The sequence below is a fragment of the Triturus cristatus genome, chromosome 2_2 (genome assembly GCF_964204655.1).
Source record: "Triturus cristatus chromosome 2_2, aTriCri1.1, whole genome shotgun sequence".
Lineage (NCBI taxonomy): Eukaryota > Metazoa > Chordata > Amphibia > Caudata > Salamandridae > Triturus > Triturus cristatus.
In genome coordinates, this window is record NC_140582.1 from 1,186,130,006 (window position 1) to 1,186,143,348 (window position 13,343).

Below are 13,343 nucleotides of genomic sequence, written 5' to 3' on the forward strand. Positions count from 1 at the left end.
TGTGCTTCTGCACCAGAGAAGAATGTATTTTTGACTTGCTTGTGCCGTCTGTATGAGCATGGCACTTACTGATACGGCTGAAGACATAACTGAGTCGGAATAAGCTAGACCCTAGTGATGGGAGACAAAAATGGAGCAGAGACTAGGAAAAGCAAAGGCACTACAAACCTCAAAAGTATGACAGCAAGACTTACCACAACTCTGCTATATTTGATATAGGGGAGACTACCTAAAAATTAGCAGAATGTGTTTATCTCCAAGGGCTCATACCGTGCTGATACAAAGAGCCACAAGCACAGAGCAAGGCTAGTCTCAGGAAGCTCTCTTAACAGTATCAGCTTAACGGGGAGGAGGGGCTTCTTCAGTTTACTTTGTTATGGCCTTCAAAAATGCCCTGTGCCTGGTATGCATATCTACGGTGAGAAAGCAAAAGACACACAATTGCAAAAGACACACAATTGATGGACGGAATGCTGAACAAATCCAAACATTAACCCCCAGTCAAGAGATCTGGGTTAATTCCATCATTCTTTTGCTCACCATGCCCCCCCAGTTTAGTCTGGCCATATGCAAATCAGTCTTGACCCTGTGTCTCATGGGAACAGTCCAGCCCGAACTGCCAAGCCAGGTCCTCCCTGGACCGGAAACAAGCATCCTAGGACCGGTTCCGGGCATTCAGCCCTCAATTCAATAGCCAGGATAGCTTGATTCCAGTGGCACAGTGATCCCGGTCCCTCGTGAGCACAGAGCAAGACCATTCTCAGAAACTCTTCCAACAGTCTCAGCTGAGCACAGACATGGGTATTCTTCAATCAACTCCGATCAGTACCCTGTCCTCTGTACCATTTGAGCATGCAGTCACACCCTACAGGCCATGGCTTTTAGCAAAACCGTGTGCCAAGTATCCATGTCTACAGGCCCTTCTGGGCACAGAGCAAGGCCATTCTCAAAGCCTCTTCCAACAGTACCATCTGACCACAGGAAGAGGTCTTCTTTAATCCACTCTGATCAATGCCATTTGAGCCTGCACTCACAGCCTACAAGCCATGGCCTTTAGCAATGCCCTGTGCAAAGCGTCCATGCCATCACTACCCTCAACACATTTCCTTTGGTTCAAATTGTTAGTACTCCTGACACACATTTCTACAGGGGAATTTGGAAAATGTAATTTCAGGAAACCACCAACCCCATCCAAGATCCAGTTCATATCCGGCCATCCCGATAAGGTTGCCTTTTGACTATTTTATATTTTATTTATTTTTATTTATTTTGACGGTTTTGTATAGCGCGAACAAGATTCTTGCGGGTATCGGAGCGCTTTACAGAGCAAATATAGGAAACAGGCATATACATATAAATGCAATGAATTGTGTGAATACAGTACTGGTAACAGTTATAGATTAGCACATAACTACAGGAGTGTATAGGATGAGTTCAAGTGAATTTGGACATGAGAATTGATTTCACTTCTTTTTTTAAAAAAATCGCAGATGGATTGAGTCTCGTTTCTGGGGGTAAGGCGTTCCATATACTGGGGGCCATTCCTGAGAAGATACATTGTGGTTTAAGTCGAAGGTTGTTGGAACTCCTGGTAGACCTGTTACCACCTGATAGTACTAGTTTCTCTGCTAGGTACCTCAGGGTTTTGTGATGTAATGCCTTATGTGCCATACAGGCGATTTTTAACTAGATTCTGGCCTGAAAAGGTAGCCAGTTGAGGGCATGAAGGTCAGGGGAAATGTGACCGTTTCTTTTGGTGCCTGTAACGAGTCTGGCAGCTGTATTGATTGAGGTTCTGAGAGGAGCGGTCGTTGATTTGGGAAGACCACAGAGAGCGACACTCCCATAGTCAACTCTGGGAATTACTAGAGTTTGAACTGCCTGTTTGAAGTCATTTGCGGGTATGAAGGGTTTCAATTTTCTCAGTGTGTTTATCTGAAAATTTGCTCCTTTTGTTGCAGCGCTGATATGCTTCTGCATGTTTAGCTTATTATCCAGGGTTATTCCTAGAGATTTAGCGGAATCAATGAGGAGAGGTTGACCGTCGAGTGCAGTTAGGTGCTTCATCCACTCGCGGATGATAGTTGTTTGGTTGGGGGGAGCGATTAAGAGGAATTCTGTTTTTAGTGTGTTTAGTTTTAAATGGTTCTTAGCTAGCCAGGTCTGTGTTTTTTGGAGCGTTGAGGTAAGGGACTTGATGTCTTCAAGAGATTGGACCTTAATGTAGAGTTCTGTGTTGTCTGCGTACATGTGATATTGGATATTTACGAAGTTGAGAAGCTCTGTGAGTGGTTCCATAAACAGATTGAAGAGTGTTGGGGAGAGGGAAGAACCCTGGGGTACTCCCAAAGTGACTGGGGTGGGGTTGGATAAAGATTGGTTGATATTGAATCTTTGTGTTCTGTTTTGGAGGAAGGGAGTGAACCAGTTTAACACTGTTCCAGATAGCCCCATTCTATGCTTCAGGAGGTCAAGTAGGTTGTCGTGTTTGACTGTATCGAAGGATGAAGAAAGGTCAAGTAGGATTAGCAAGCAGGCTTTGTTTTGATCCAGTATTTGTAATGCGTCATCAATTATGTTGGTCATGGCTGATTCGGTACTGTGCCCTGATCGAAAGCCTGATTGGAATTGGTCGAGCAGGTTGAAGTGGTCTATGTGATTACTAAGCTGCATGTGGACACACTTTTCGAGTAGTTTGGCCAGGGTTGAGATGTTGGCTATTGGGTGATAGTTATTCAGGTCTGATGGGTCCGCTGATACTTTCTTAAGGATGGGAGATACCTGACCAGCTTTGAGGATGTCAGGGATGGTTCCTTGCATATGAGAGGAATTTATGATCCTAGTCCATAGGGGCAGTGGCATGAAGGTCTTTAAGTGGGATGCTGGCAGGGGGTCTGTGAAATGATTGGAAGGATTCAGAGTAGTGAGCGTGTTTAGGATAGTTTCTTTGCTGTAGAGGTTGAAGGTAGTCCAGGAGGCATTGTTTTTGAGGCCGAGTATTGTGGAGCAGTTAAGCGGGGTCCCTGGTGTGGTCCGTGAGGAGATTGTGTGTGTATCAGTAAGGGATAATAGATCGTTAAGTAGGTCTGTCTTTAATATATCAGTCTTTGTTGTGAAAAAGGAGGCAAGATCCTCACAATTGGGGAGTGTATCCGGATTGGCTTGGGGGAGTGGGGGACACCCTTAGACTGAGTTTTGATTATTTCGAACAATTTTTGGGGGCGATTCTTCGCTTGGTCTAGTTGTACACACATGAAATCAGCTTTTGAGCGTCTAATCCTTCTGTAGTAGGCATTTCTGGTGCTTCTTAGTAATTTGAGGTGGGCTGTGGATGGGGCGGCTCTCCATTGTCTTTCAATTGCTCTCAATGATCTTCTGTCTTCATTTAGTCTACCATCATACATGGGGTTTGAGTTCTTTGTGGTGACTTTTTAATTGTAGGGGGGTTAAGGTGTCAAGTACCTTGTTCATAGAGTGGAAGTAGTGATTGGTCATATCCTGTACATCCTTTGATCCATCCGGTGGGGGCGTGAGGATGTGACTAGCGGATGCGAGGTCAACCGGATTTATGTTTTCTAGGTTCCTCTTCCAGATTTTCGTTCTCGTGGGTTGGACAGAGAGTAGTTTAACTACTTCCTTGATGTGAAAAGTGATAATGTAATGGTCAGACCAATCGCAAGGCAGAATCGATTCTAGCTGGATAGTCTGCATTGGAAATTACTAGATCAAGGATTGAGCCTTTTACATGGGTGGGGCTGTCACAGATTTGGGACAAGTTGAGGTCGGATAGGAAAACTTTGAGGCTATTGACCTCTGGGTCGTCAGGATAATTCCAGTAGTGGTTGAAGTCCCCCAGGAAGATCTGTGTATTCTGTTGTCCGACATTTGTCGCTAGAATATCCATCATGTGTTCGATGAAGGTGAGGTTGTTACCAGGAGGATGGTAGACAGAGTGTAGTGAGCATATTGGCTTGTTATTGTTTGTAATGTGTAGGCAGAGGTATTCACAGGAAGATAACACCGGGGTGTTTGAGCGGCTCACAGAGAGGTTGTTCCTATGAATGCAGGCAATACCACCACCTATCGGGGTCTATCTAGTCTTGTGATTTAGTAGTTTGGGGGAACTAGTATGTCTAAAATGGGCTTGGATGATTGTTAGCCAAGTTTCAGTTAAAATTATAAGGTCGGGTTCATTGGTTATAATGAGGTCAGCTATATCAGTGCCATGACGTGCTGCCGATCTACAGTTTAGTAGGATACATTTTATCTGGGTCTTGGTCGGGGTGGTGTTCTGGTTGTGGGAGATGGGTACTCTTGTGAGTTTGTTTTCATCAATACCTCTGGGAGTGTGTCTTGTCAATCTTGAGGCATTGGGATGGATGGGTTGGATTAAGGTCCATTTGTGTGTATTCTCTTAAGTGCACAGGTCCACATGGTAGGGATGGAGGTTCGTAGGAGTGAAGTAGGGAAGTAAGATCATTAGGTGATAGGGTTTTCTTTTCCCTTTTCGGCCGGGATGATGCATTGGGGTAAGGTACTGTTTTCCATTTGGGGGCACCTGAAGCGAGGGGCTAGAGCAAGGCTGCTGAATGGGTTTCGCTTGGGTTGTTGCCGGATCAGGTCATGAAGAGTTTGTATGTCATCTTTTATTTGTTGTAGGGATAGTAGTATCTCGTCTAGTCTGGGTTCAGGTGTAGGGGTTGTCATGTTGATGGCCTGGACTGTGGTTAAGGGAGGAGGTGTTGTAGCTTGTGTGGTGTCTCGGGGTATGACGTGTGTTGGTTCGAAGGGTGTGGGATTTTCAGTGGGGGGTCCCATGGGGAAGGAAGGGGTGGAGAGTGCTTTAGGGGTATCTGATTCGCTGTGTGGCATTGTTGTGGAGTGGAAGTCACTGGGAAGGGGGAGAGTGGAGCGAGGGTGTATTGGTGTGGGCTGTAAGAGGAAGGATGGTGAGATTCGTATTGCAGGGAGCGGGTGGGACTGCGGACTTGACGGCAGTAGCTGTGTACGGAGAGATTGGAGTAAAATCTGGAATAGAGATAATGGGGAGGGTGGGAAGGGGTGAGCTATCCAAAGAGGTGACGAAGATGTGGTTGTGGAGATGCGGAGTGGTAGTGGGGGGGCAAGGGTGTGTGTGGGAAGGCTATGGATGAGGTGAAACGGGTGTGAGGCGAGGTGGGTGTAGTAGAAATAGTGGTGGAGCTGGGGGGGGAGTAGGTATAATGCAGATGTATGTTATTCAGTGGGGTGACAGTTGGACCTGTGGTGGGTGTATTTGTGCAATGGGATACCGAGGGAGAATGTCTAGAGGGGGGTATCAAGTAGGGAGACACTCAGAGGGTTAGGAGAGGTGGGATAGGGACTTGTAACCTTCGCTTTGATGATTGGAAAGATATTGTCCAGTATATTAAGGTTATGGTCTGATGCCTGCATGAGGATGATCCCATTATGATAAATGGTAATTGTGGCAGTTGCCTTGTAGAACAGAGAGGGAATAATAGATAGCGTAATACCGTGTGCAGTTTTCTTAGTGGATGCAGCTGAGAATAGGGTAAGAAAGGCTTTCCGCCATTGTGCTCTCCTTTTGGTGTAGAATATAATGTCATTCGTTATGTGTCCTGTGATATTTGAGAAGTAAGGGTCAGAGATTGGAGTTTGTAGGTGTGCTTTTAGGAGGTTATGTTTGAAGCCTTTGGCCGCCTTTTTTGAGAGGGTAGGAGGGTATTTGATGGAGTAGGTGTGTTGGCCCTTGGGCTCCATAGTGTGTGTTCGGATTGCAAGGGGGGGGGGGTGAGAAGGTCCGATAGTTAGCGAGTTAAAGTGGGAGGGGATCTATTTGGCGAGTATGAGAAATAATAGGCCTCAGTATTTATTACATCACTGCATTAAGGGAATAGTGGTTCTGGGGACTGACTGATCAGTGATTATGCTCAGGGGTGATTGCCTGATGTATCAGTCATTCCAAGATGGCCGCTTGCTTGTCTAGTGAAGGAGTGATTAGTCCCATCACTCTTTCCATGCATCCAAACTATCTAGGCAAAGTCCTCTGTCCATGCATTAAAACTACCTTGATCTAGTCCTCTTTCTGTAGGGGGTAGATCGAGCTCAGTCCTTTGAATCTGTTTGGTTGCGTGCTGTGTCTGTTAGTCCTCTGTCTTTGTTCATGTGGAGGGGTGAGGTGAGTGGACCTTCATTTAATTAGCTCATAAAGATTGCCATTTTGAATTTAATCTGTTCAGGCACAAAATGGTGGGACTTGTAGTGATCAATCGAAGTGCATCCTCCCTGATCACCACTGAGTTAGGGGGCCAAACATGAGGGCTTAGTTCTCATGGGTAGCCACAGCAATATCAAAAAGAGTCTATATGTGTGAGTGCCGAGCGTGGAGCTGCTTGTTTAAAAAGGCAATTCCTTGTCACCGTTTCTCAGGCGAAATCAGAGCGTTTATGGCCAAGATTATTGCGTGTGTAGCTTGCCTGATTGAATGTGGCAGAAGCACACTGCTCCGGGTGCGCGAGTAGACGACCAGCGCGAAACCCACGTTTCTGCTGCCAGGGGAGCCAGTGGGCGCATTGAGCACAAGCTTAGCTTTCAGAGTTTTCAAATAGGCTTGCGGCTGGGGGGTGGGATGGAGGGAGGGACGGTACCTGATTGAGGACCTGTGTTGCCGATCCAGCGAAGGTCCGATGTACTGTCTCTTGATGTGCGGGGGATGTCGCGTAAAGATTTCGCAGCTCTTTCACGGGTCAGTGGGGAGGGTGTCTTCCTTCTCAGCTCCAGGTGCGGGCAAGGCGCTTCTGCGCTTGTGCATAGTGCCGGCTCTCAGGGGGGGGGGGGGGGGGAGACCCAGCTCTCTCGACTCTCACTCAGACGAGTCTGCTCCAGGTGCGGGCAAGGCGCTCCTGCGCTTGGGCGTAGTGTCGGCTCTCGGATCTCTCTCCCGGGCCAGTGGGGAGTCGTCCCTCTCTTCTTCGGGTGCGGGCCAGGTGCTCCTTTTGTTATTCAAATCGTGGCTGTCTCCAAGGGAGTCTCGGTCTGCTCCGGTGAGTGAGCGATGGGCGCCGCTGCTTCTGGGTCCATCTCCTGCCGTCCTGAGCTCCCGATTTTTTTTTTTTTTCTTCTCCGGTAATTGAGCGTTCGGCGATCTGCTGGAATAGTGTGTCCTCGTTGTCTCTGCTAGGATAGTCTGTCTTCGTTGTTGATATCCTGTGTTTCTGTAATCTTTCCTTTTCTTTCCGGAATGTAGCGGTAGGGCTCACTATCCTTGCACATTCTTGAAACTGGGCCAAAGCCGTAAGCGATTCAGAAAATTATTATTTTGCCAAATGTGGCACCAGAATTACTGCCCTAACCTACATATATTAAAATACTGACACAGTAAAAAAATATTCTGTTTTTCGTTTTTCATGGCAAATCCGATTTTGTGTTCAGACTTGATGTTGTGGTTCATTCAACCATCCTAGGTCCTACTTGTCTATGGGGCTCTTTATGTATTCACGTTAGAATTTTGGGGCTATTTTAAAAGTGGCTCAATGGGTTCACACCAAATCAGAGGGGCAGGCAGAAGACATGTATACAGGCCTGTTGTGTTGGCGATCTAGTCCGCATTCCATTCTTGGGTAAAACTTCCACTCAACGAAGACTAATAGTCATAAACCCTTCCAAAATCCTCTTTAAGCGGATTTCACTATTTTCTGAAATGTTTCATAGAAATTTGTCGAACAGAGCTAGAGTTATTAGCCAAGTATATACAGCTTTTCCCATGAATTAACCAACATAAACATAGTTAGATGTGTTTGTATGTGTGAAGGTAGTCACACATCTGCAATATTGTATGTATTTTCATGCCGGTGTCATATTTCATTTGTCTGATTCATTAATGTGTTTTATTCTTTGAAGGGAGAACTACCTGTTTGTCTGCTCTTGTCCAAAGTGCCTTGATCAAGCCGATGACACCAGTGTGACATCTGAAGAAGAAGAGGAAATAGAAGGCGAAGGAGAGACAGATGATGCAGAGCTGGAAGATGAAATGACTGACGTTTGATTTCTGGGATATACACGGGCCTCCTAGAAACATTGAAAACACGGCTGTGAGAGACTCCTACAAGCTCACAGGCAATCTCTAAGTGGGGTCAAGTGAGGAGAGGGAGAAGCATTCAGGCTTTAACACCTGGCCCTATATATCCCTTGTGGAGTGGGGGGGGAGGGGCTTGTCCCGGACTCCTCTGTGCTTGTGTTGTTAGGTAGCAGCTCCATCTTGTCAGCCTGGTCTGAACAAGGATGGTAACATCTGCCTCGATTGCCACAGAGCCACTTTTTAGGTCTTGCACACACGTGGCACGAGTATTCAGAGTATTCCTGGGCACTACCTCAGCATAAACCTTCCTCCCAAAAGTAGATTTAAAATGCAAAGCAAGCACTGACAAAAATAGAATACACAAAAAAAAGACAAAGAGAATAGTAGCTAATTGTAGGCATGACGTTTCAGTATACTGAGTTAAAGAGAATGCGTGCAAATATTCAAATAATCATTAGCTCTCTTGTGTAACCTGTGTGTTGGTGGAGAATCTGTGCATTTCTCCTCTGCCACTAGTGCCCTTAACAGTCTGAAGCACGGCTGGCATTCTTTGTATTTATTTTGCGGTTGGCATGCTGATGCAACACAGGTAGTGTATTTTGTAATCTTTGGACTTGATGACTTCATGGTCTTGAGGGTAAACCTTGTGACCGGTGTATGTTCCAGACTTTATCAAGCAATGCTTCCTGGCCTTTCATCTCTCTGACATTCCCTTCTCCTACAATACCATAAAATGTACTTTGTTTACTGAGAGTACTGGTGGCAATTCCAGGGCTGAATATAACAGTCTCATTTTGCTTTGTTCTTCTTTTTTGCCATTACTAGCAGTGTTCCACTGCTCTGGTTGTCTTTTCCGTAACGGCTGTTCTTAAGGGAGTTTGTCACTAATGCAGGTGTTGACTTTGCCACTTAAAAGATAAACTATTCACAGTAATGGCATATTTTCCCATCGATTTCACCCTACCAAACTAATAAGTGAGATATCCTCTTTGATAGATGAAATGGAAGATGCACTGGCTTGTGCGCCATTGCCTCCGTGTGAATATCTGTTAAGCATTAATCCTTCATTTTAAATGTATTCAACGTCTTTAGCTCTTTTGGCAGGATTTGAAAAAACATTCCACATCATGCAGTCTGTGGGAGCATATTTAGGGATGGCATTGATGTTGGATAATGTGTTGTGCAAGTGATACCCGCCACAGAATTCTGCTGCTGATGCCCTGCAGTCTTGGAAGGGGGTCTACAATAGGTCCTTGGTAGTTCACGTCCTTCGATTGCAAGGAGACTAGTTTTTCTATGTAAACAATTGCCAACTCACAGCAGTTTGTCCCAACTGAAATGCCTTCCTCATTTCTTGAGGAGGAAGAAGGTACCAGTATGTACAGAAGGCAGTGTTTTACAAGACAGACAGTATGTCACTGACTCCACAACTTTGGTGTCACTTGGTGATCGAAATATTTCCTGCAGTGGTCAAGGAAGTCTCTGTCTCTGTTAATGCCCAAAATCTGACACAATATCTGACACTGTGACGAGGACCCAGGTGGTTCATAGTTTATCCAGAATATGTTACTTCTCTGATCCCATGATTAACACAAATGAAAGCTGCAGCTTATTTTAAGAAGGATTGATCTGCAATCCCTAATTTATGAGCCGTAAGAACAGATGACTGAACCTATAATCATTAAACATCTCGGCCTCTCAGAAAAAACTCTGCATTTGAAGTGAGCAGATGAAATAAGTTCACTATAAATCAGGATTGGGACAATGGGCGTGGTTGTTGACATTCAGCAGTGGTAGGAAAATAAGTTTGTGCCTTAATCCGTCTTCTCACAATGCTCATTTGCTTATTCCTTTATTTCCCAGTTCTTCTTTTTAAGTAGTCCTATAACTGTACCAGAGTTCTCCTGTTGATTAATGAACAGTTCAGACTCAATGTAATGGGCTGTTGCTTATATTTCCACCCATCAAGAATCCCTATCCAGTATGGCATGTGACTATTGTGTTGGCAGCTGTTGCAGTCAGTATTCACCAGTTGTGTATTAAACTGTTGAACCTATTAGTCATCACATAGGCAAGAAGAGTCCGTCAAGTTCGGGCTCTCTCAGTTGCAGAGCCCTCTGTGATCTTCCACATAGACATTCCATCCGTTCATTCATTTCAACCTCATATTTGACTGCAGTGCATTTATCCATTACATCAATCTTCTGTTTTTCTTACTCCATCCAAGAGATAGAGGATTATCCATAATATTGATATTAGGACTTTATTTAATTTTTTGCACCTTGATGGCATAAAACAGTTTTACTCTGTTTGATAGACTGTTAATAATGATTGCCTTACATCCAGGAAAGGAAAGTGTTTTGGCTTTTAAATTGTATCACATATAGATAGTACTGTTTTGCCATGACGAGTCCTTCCTCCCACCCGCCACCCACGGTGAGCTTTGACACATCCACATCAATGTTTTCTGCAAGGCACTGCTTCGGCTCCTCACATTTTGTGGACATTGTGTTGTGAACCTCATTTCTTAAAAGGATGCCCACATTGATTAACCTCTGCTTAGAAGTAGTAGATCATACAGAAGGATGCAAATGTCTTCCCACTCTTCCGTCAGGTTTATATACTAGGGAAGACAGAGAAGCAGCTGGAATCCTCTCCCCCACCATAAAAAGATCTGGAAAAAGGGATAAGGCTAAGCACATTTGTAGGAATCCTGGGGATTTAGTATTATGTTACATGCCTGAAACCAGTCAATGGAAGAGGAGGTTTAGGACTACTAGTTTGCAAGTTAACATGATAAGTATTCTCTGGTATTCTGCTCCTTGGTAACTTGGTGTTAATAGTGTAGACATAATCTCCTAAGCCAGGCTTAAAAAGTTGCTGCTGCAATAGCGACACAGTGGATCTAGTTCATCATAGCTCTTCAGGCCTGCTCAGTTCCAAGTTTCAGGAAGTTAACTTCCACTTCAGTGGTCCAGATACCTCGGTGAATTTAAATGCTGTGCATGAAATCCCTTTGGTATTCCAGAAGATATTACAAGATGTACAATCTGCTGAGGCCGTCCTTAAGGCTGCTTTTACTTTGTCAGCTGAAGTCATTCGTTGAATCCCTGCGTCTCCCATATATCCTTGGTTGATGTTGGTTGTAGACGATAGACTAAGATATGCCAGGAGCACATGTTTCTATCCGAGTATAGACCTATGCAAGCTTCTATCAGTCCTCTGTTTATTCGCCATTTTATTACTATTCAGCTTGATAGCGCAGGAGAACTGCCCTGATGACTTTGAAGCCCTGTAACCTAACAGGTTATCACTTGCCATCATTGCAAAATATAAGCAAGTGTGTCACAGTCAATCAGAAACAATCTTGCTTCCTCATTCTCTCTTCCATGTAGATCACTGCCTATCCATTAGTGCTGAATATCCATTCTCCCCACTGAAGCGACGCAGAACCAAACCGTTTATAGTTTTTTTTTTAGTGCCAAACAGTATGTGAAATTGACCTACCTTTTAATCCAGTTAGTATACAAGCCATGATATGAGATGCACCAAGCACAATTTTGATCATTAAACCTGTTATTTAGAAATATCTCACATTTTCACCACTTTTACCACTTAGAGAGTGGTAATGATGAGAAATGGCCACATAGAAAAGGAAGTGCATATCTTTTATTGTTCTGTTTATCTAAAATAGCGTGTTCTATGTTGGAGAATGTACATATTGCAGCTTTACCGTCTAGTGCAGATAAACAACATGGAAATAATTTGTAACATTTAAATGCACATAGCATTAATGTTTACATAACAAACTATTTTCTTTGGTGACTCCAGGAAAATGCAGAGATCTCTTTTTACCCTCAAAATATGGATTTAAAGCGTCTGTCAGAAAAGGTGCAGCCATGGCGCTGCCCCACTCAGTCCTCTAAGTGAAGCTAATATCAATGCCCGGTAAGAATTAATTGGCATGCGTGTATCAGTCTCGTTGGTACTTGTCAGAAAAGTGCATCTGATCCTGGGCAGCAAAAAAGCCTGTATAGTATGTTCATTCCACAATAGACTGCAACGGACTGAAAGAGTGAAAACAAAAAGTTGGTGTCTACTTCCCACCTTCATCTTAAGAGGCAGAAAGTAGTTTCCACAATGGTGGTTTACATCCTGGTGCCTCATCCAACCATACACTATGGTTTCTCTTTTCCATCATCAGAAGCGAGATGTGGTTTACACTCTGGTGAATCCTCACTCATCCTCAGAGGAAAACATTGGTTTACTCTCTGTCCCTCCTTCCCCATCATGAAGGCAGAAAGTGGTTTACAGTCTGGTGACTCCTCCCATCATCAGAGGCAGGAAGAGGTTTTCGCCTGGTTGACTCCTCCCCATTATCAAAGGCAGGAAACATTTACACTCTGAACGAATACTTTGCAACTATGAAAGACCATGTTGAGTGTGTGTCCTGAATGGCTGAAGTGCTTTAGTCCAGCAATAATAAATAACCAATACATTTTGTGGGTATTTGTTTCATTATTTCAACTCTTCTTTCCTGCTGTTACTGAATGCCAGTCGACAGCATCACTACGTGTTGTAGATCAGACACACCGCTTCGTCCATATTGTGTAACCTAGTGTGTTTTGTGAGTTGTTGAAATAATCCAAAAGCAGTTTGCAGCAGGTTGTACATTGTGTACCAGTTTCTTGGGCCTGCTGTGGAATATAGTAGACTCATGCTTGTGATTTTGTGTTTTACCAGTAAAGAGTCTGCATGAGGCTTTATGCGCTCCTTCACCTGTCATCTGACACAGTAAGTGTGGGTGATGTGGATCAGATAATGAGACTGTCTCACAATGGTGCTTCTTCAGACTCAGGGAGTCATTGACCTTTCAGCCAAACATGTGTATATGTAGTCTATGTCCTTGGGTGTCTCTGCAAAGCTATTTTCTCAATAGCTTCATGTTCTATAACTCTCCACCCAGTCAGCAGAGATAGTGTTATCTGTTTTTACCTCTACGGGAGTGGCCACATCAGTTCCTTTCATGAGAAATGTCATTAGAGTGTCTAGACCAGAATAGGGGGGTGCGAACCACCACCATTACCCAGGCTTCTTAGACCGCTTCCAATCAAATACTGGGTTAGTCGGTGAGAGACCGGGAATGCAGACCAAGAGACAAGCATGAGGCAGTTCTGTGCCATGTTGGAGAGTTAGACTAAGGGAAGGACAACAAGCATGGCATCTGAAATTGCACTCCAGGGGAATTGCTCCCATTTTGCGTTTC

General features: G+C 44.4%; 1 protein-coding gene across 1 annotated transcript in view; it reads left to right on the plus strand.

The window, feature by feature from the left end:
* The window catches only part of SMYD5 (SMYD family member 5), a 115,440-nt gene extending 102,862 nt beyond the window's left edge, over positions 1-12,578 (plus strand). The window contains exon 13 of the mRNA XM_085642770.1: positions 7,900-12,578. Coding sequence (XP_085498896.1) covers positions 7,900-8,044 — 145 coding nt within the window. The 3' untranslated portion in view covers positions 8,045-12,578. The remainder of the gene's footprint in view (positions 1-7,899) is intronic.
* The last annotated feature ends 765 nt before the right edge of the window (positions 12,579-13,343 follow it).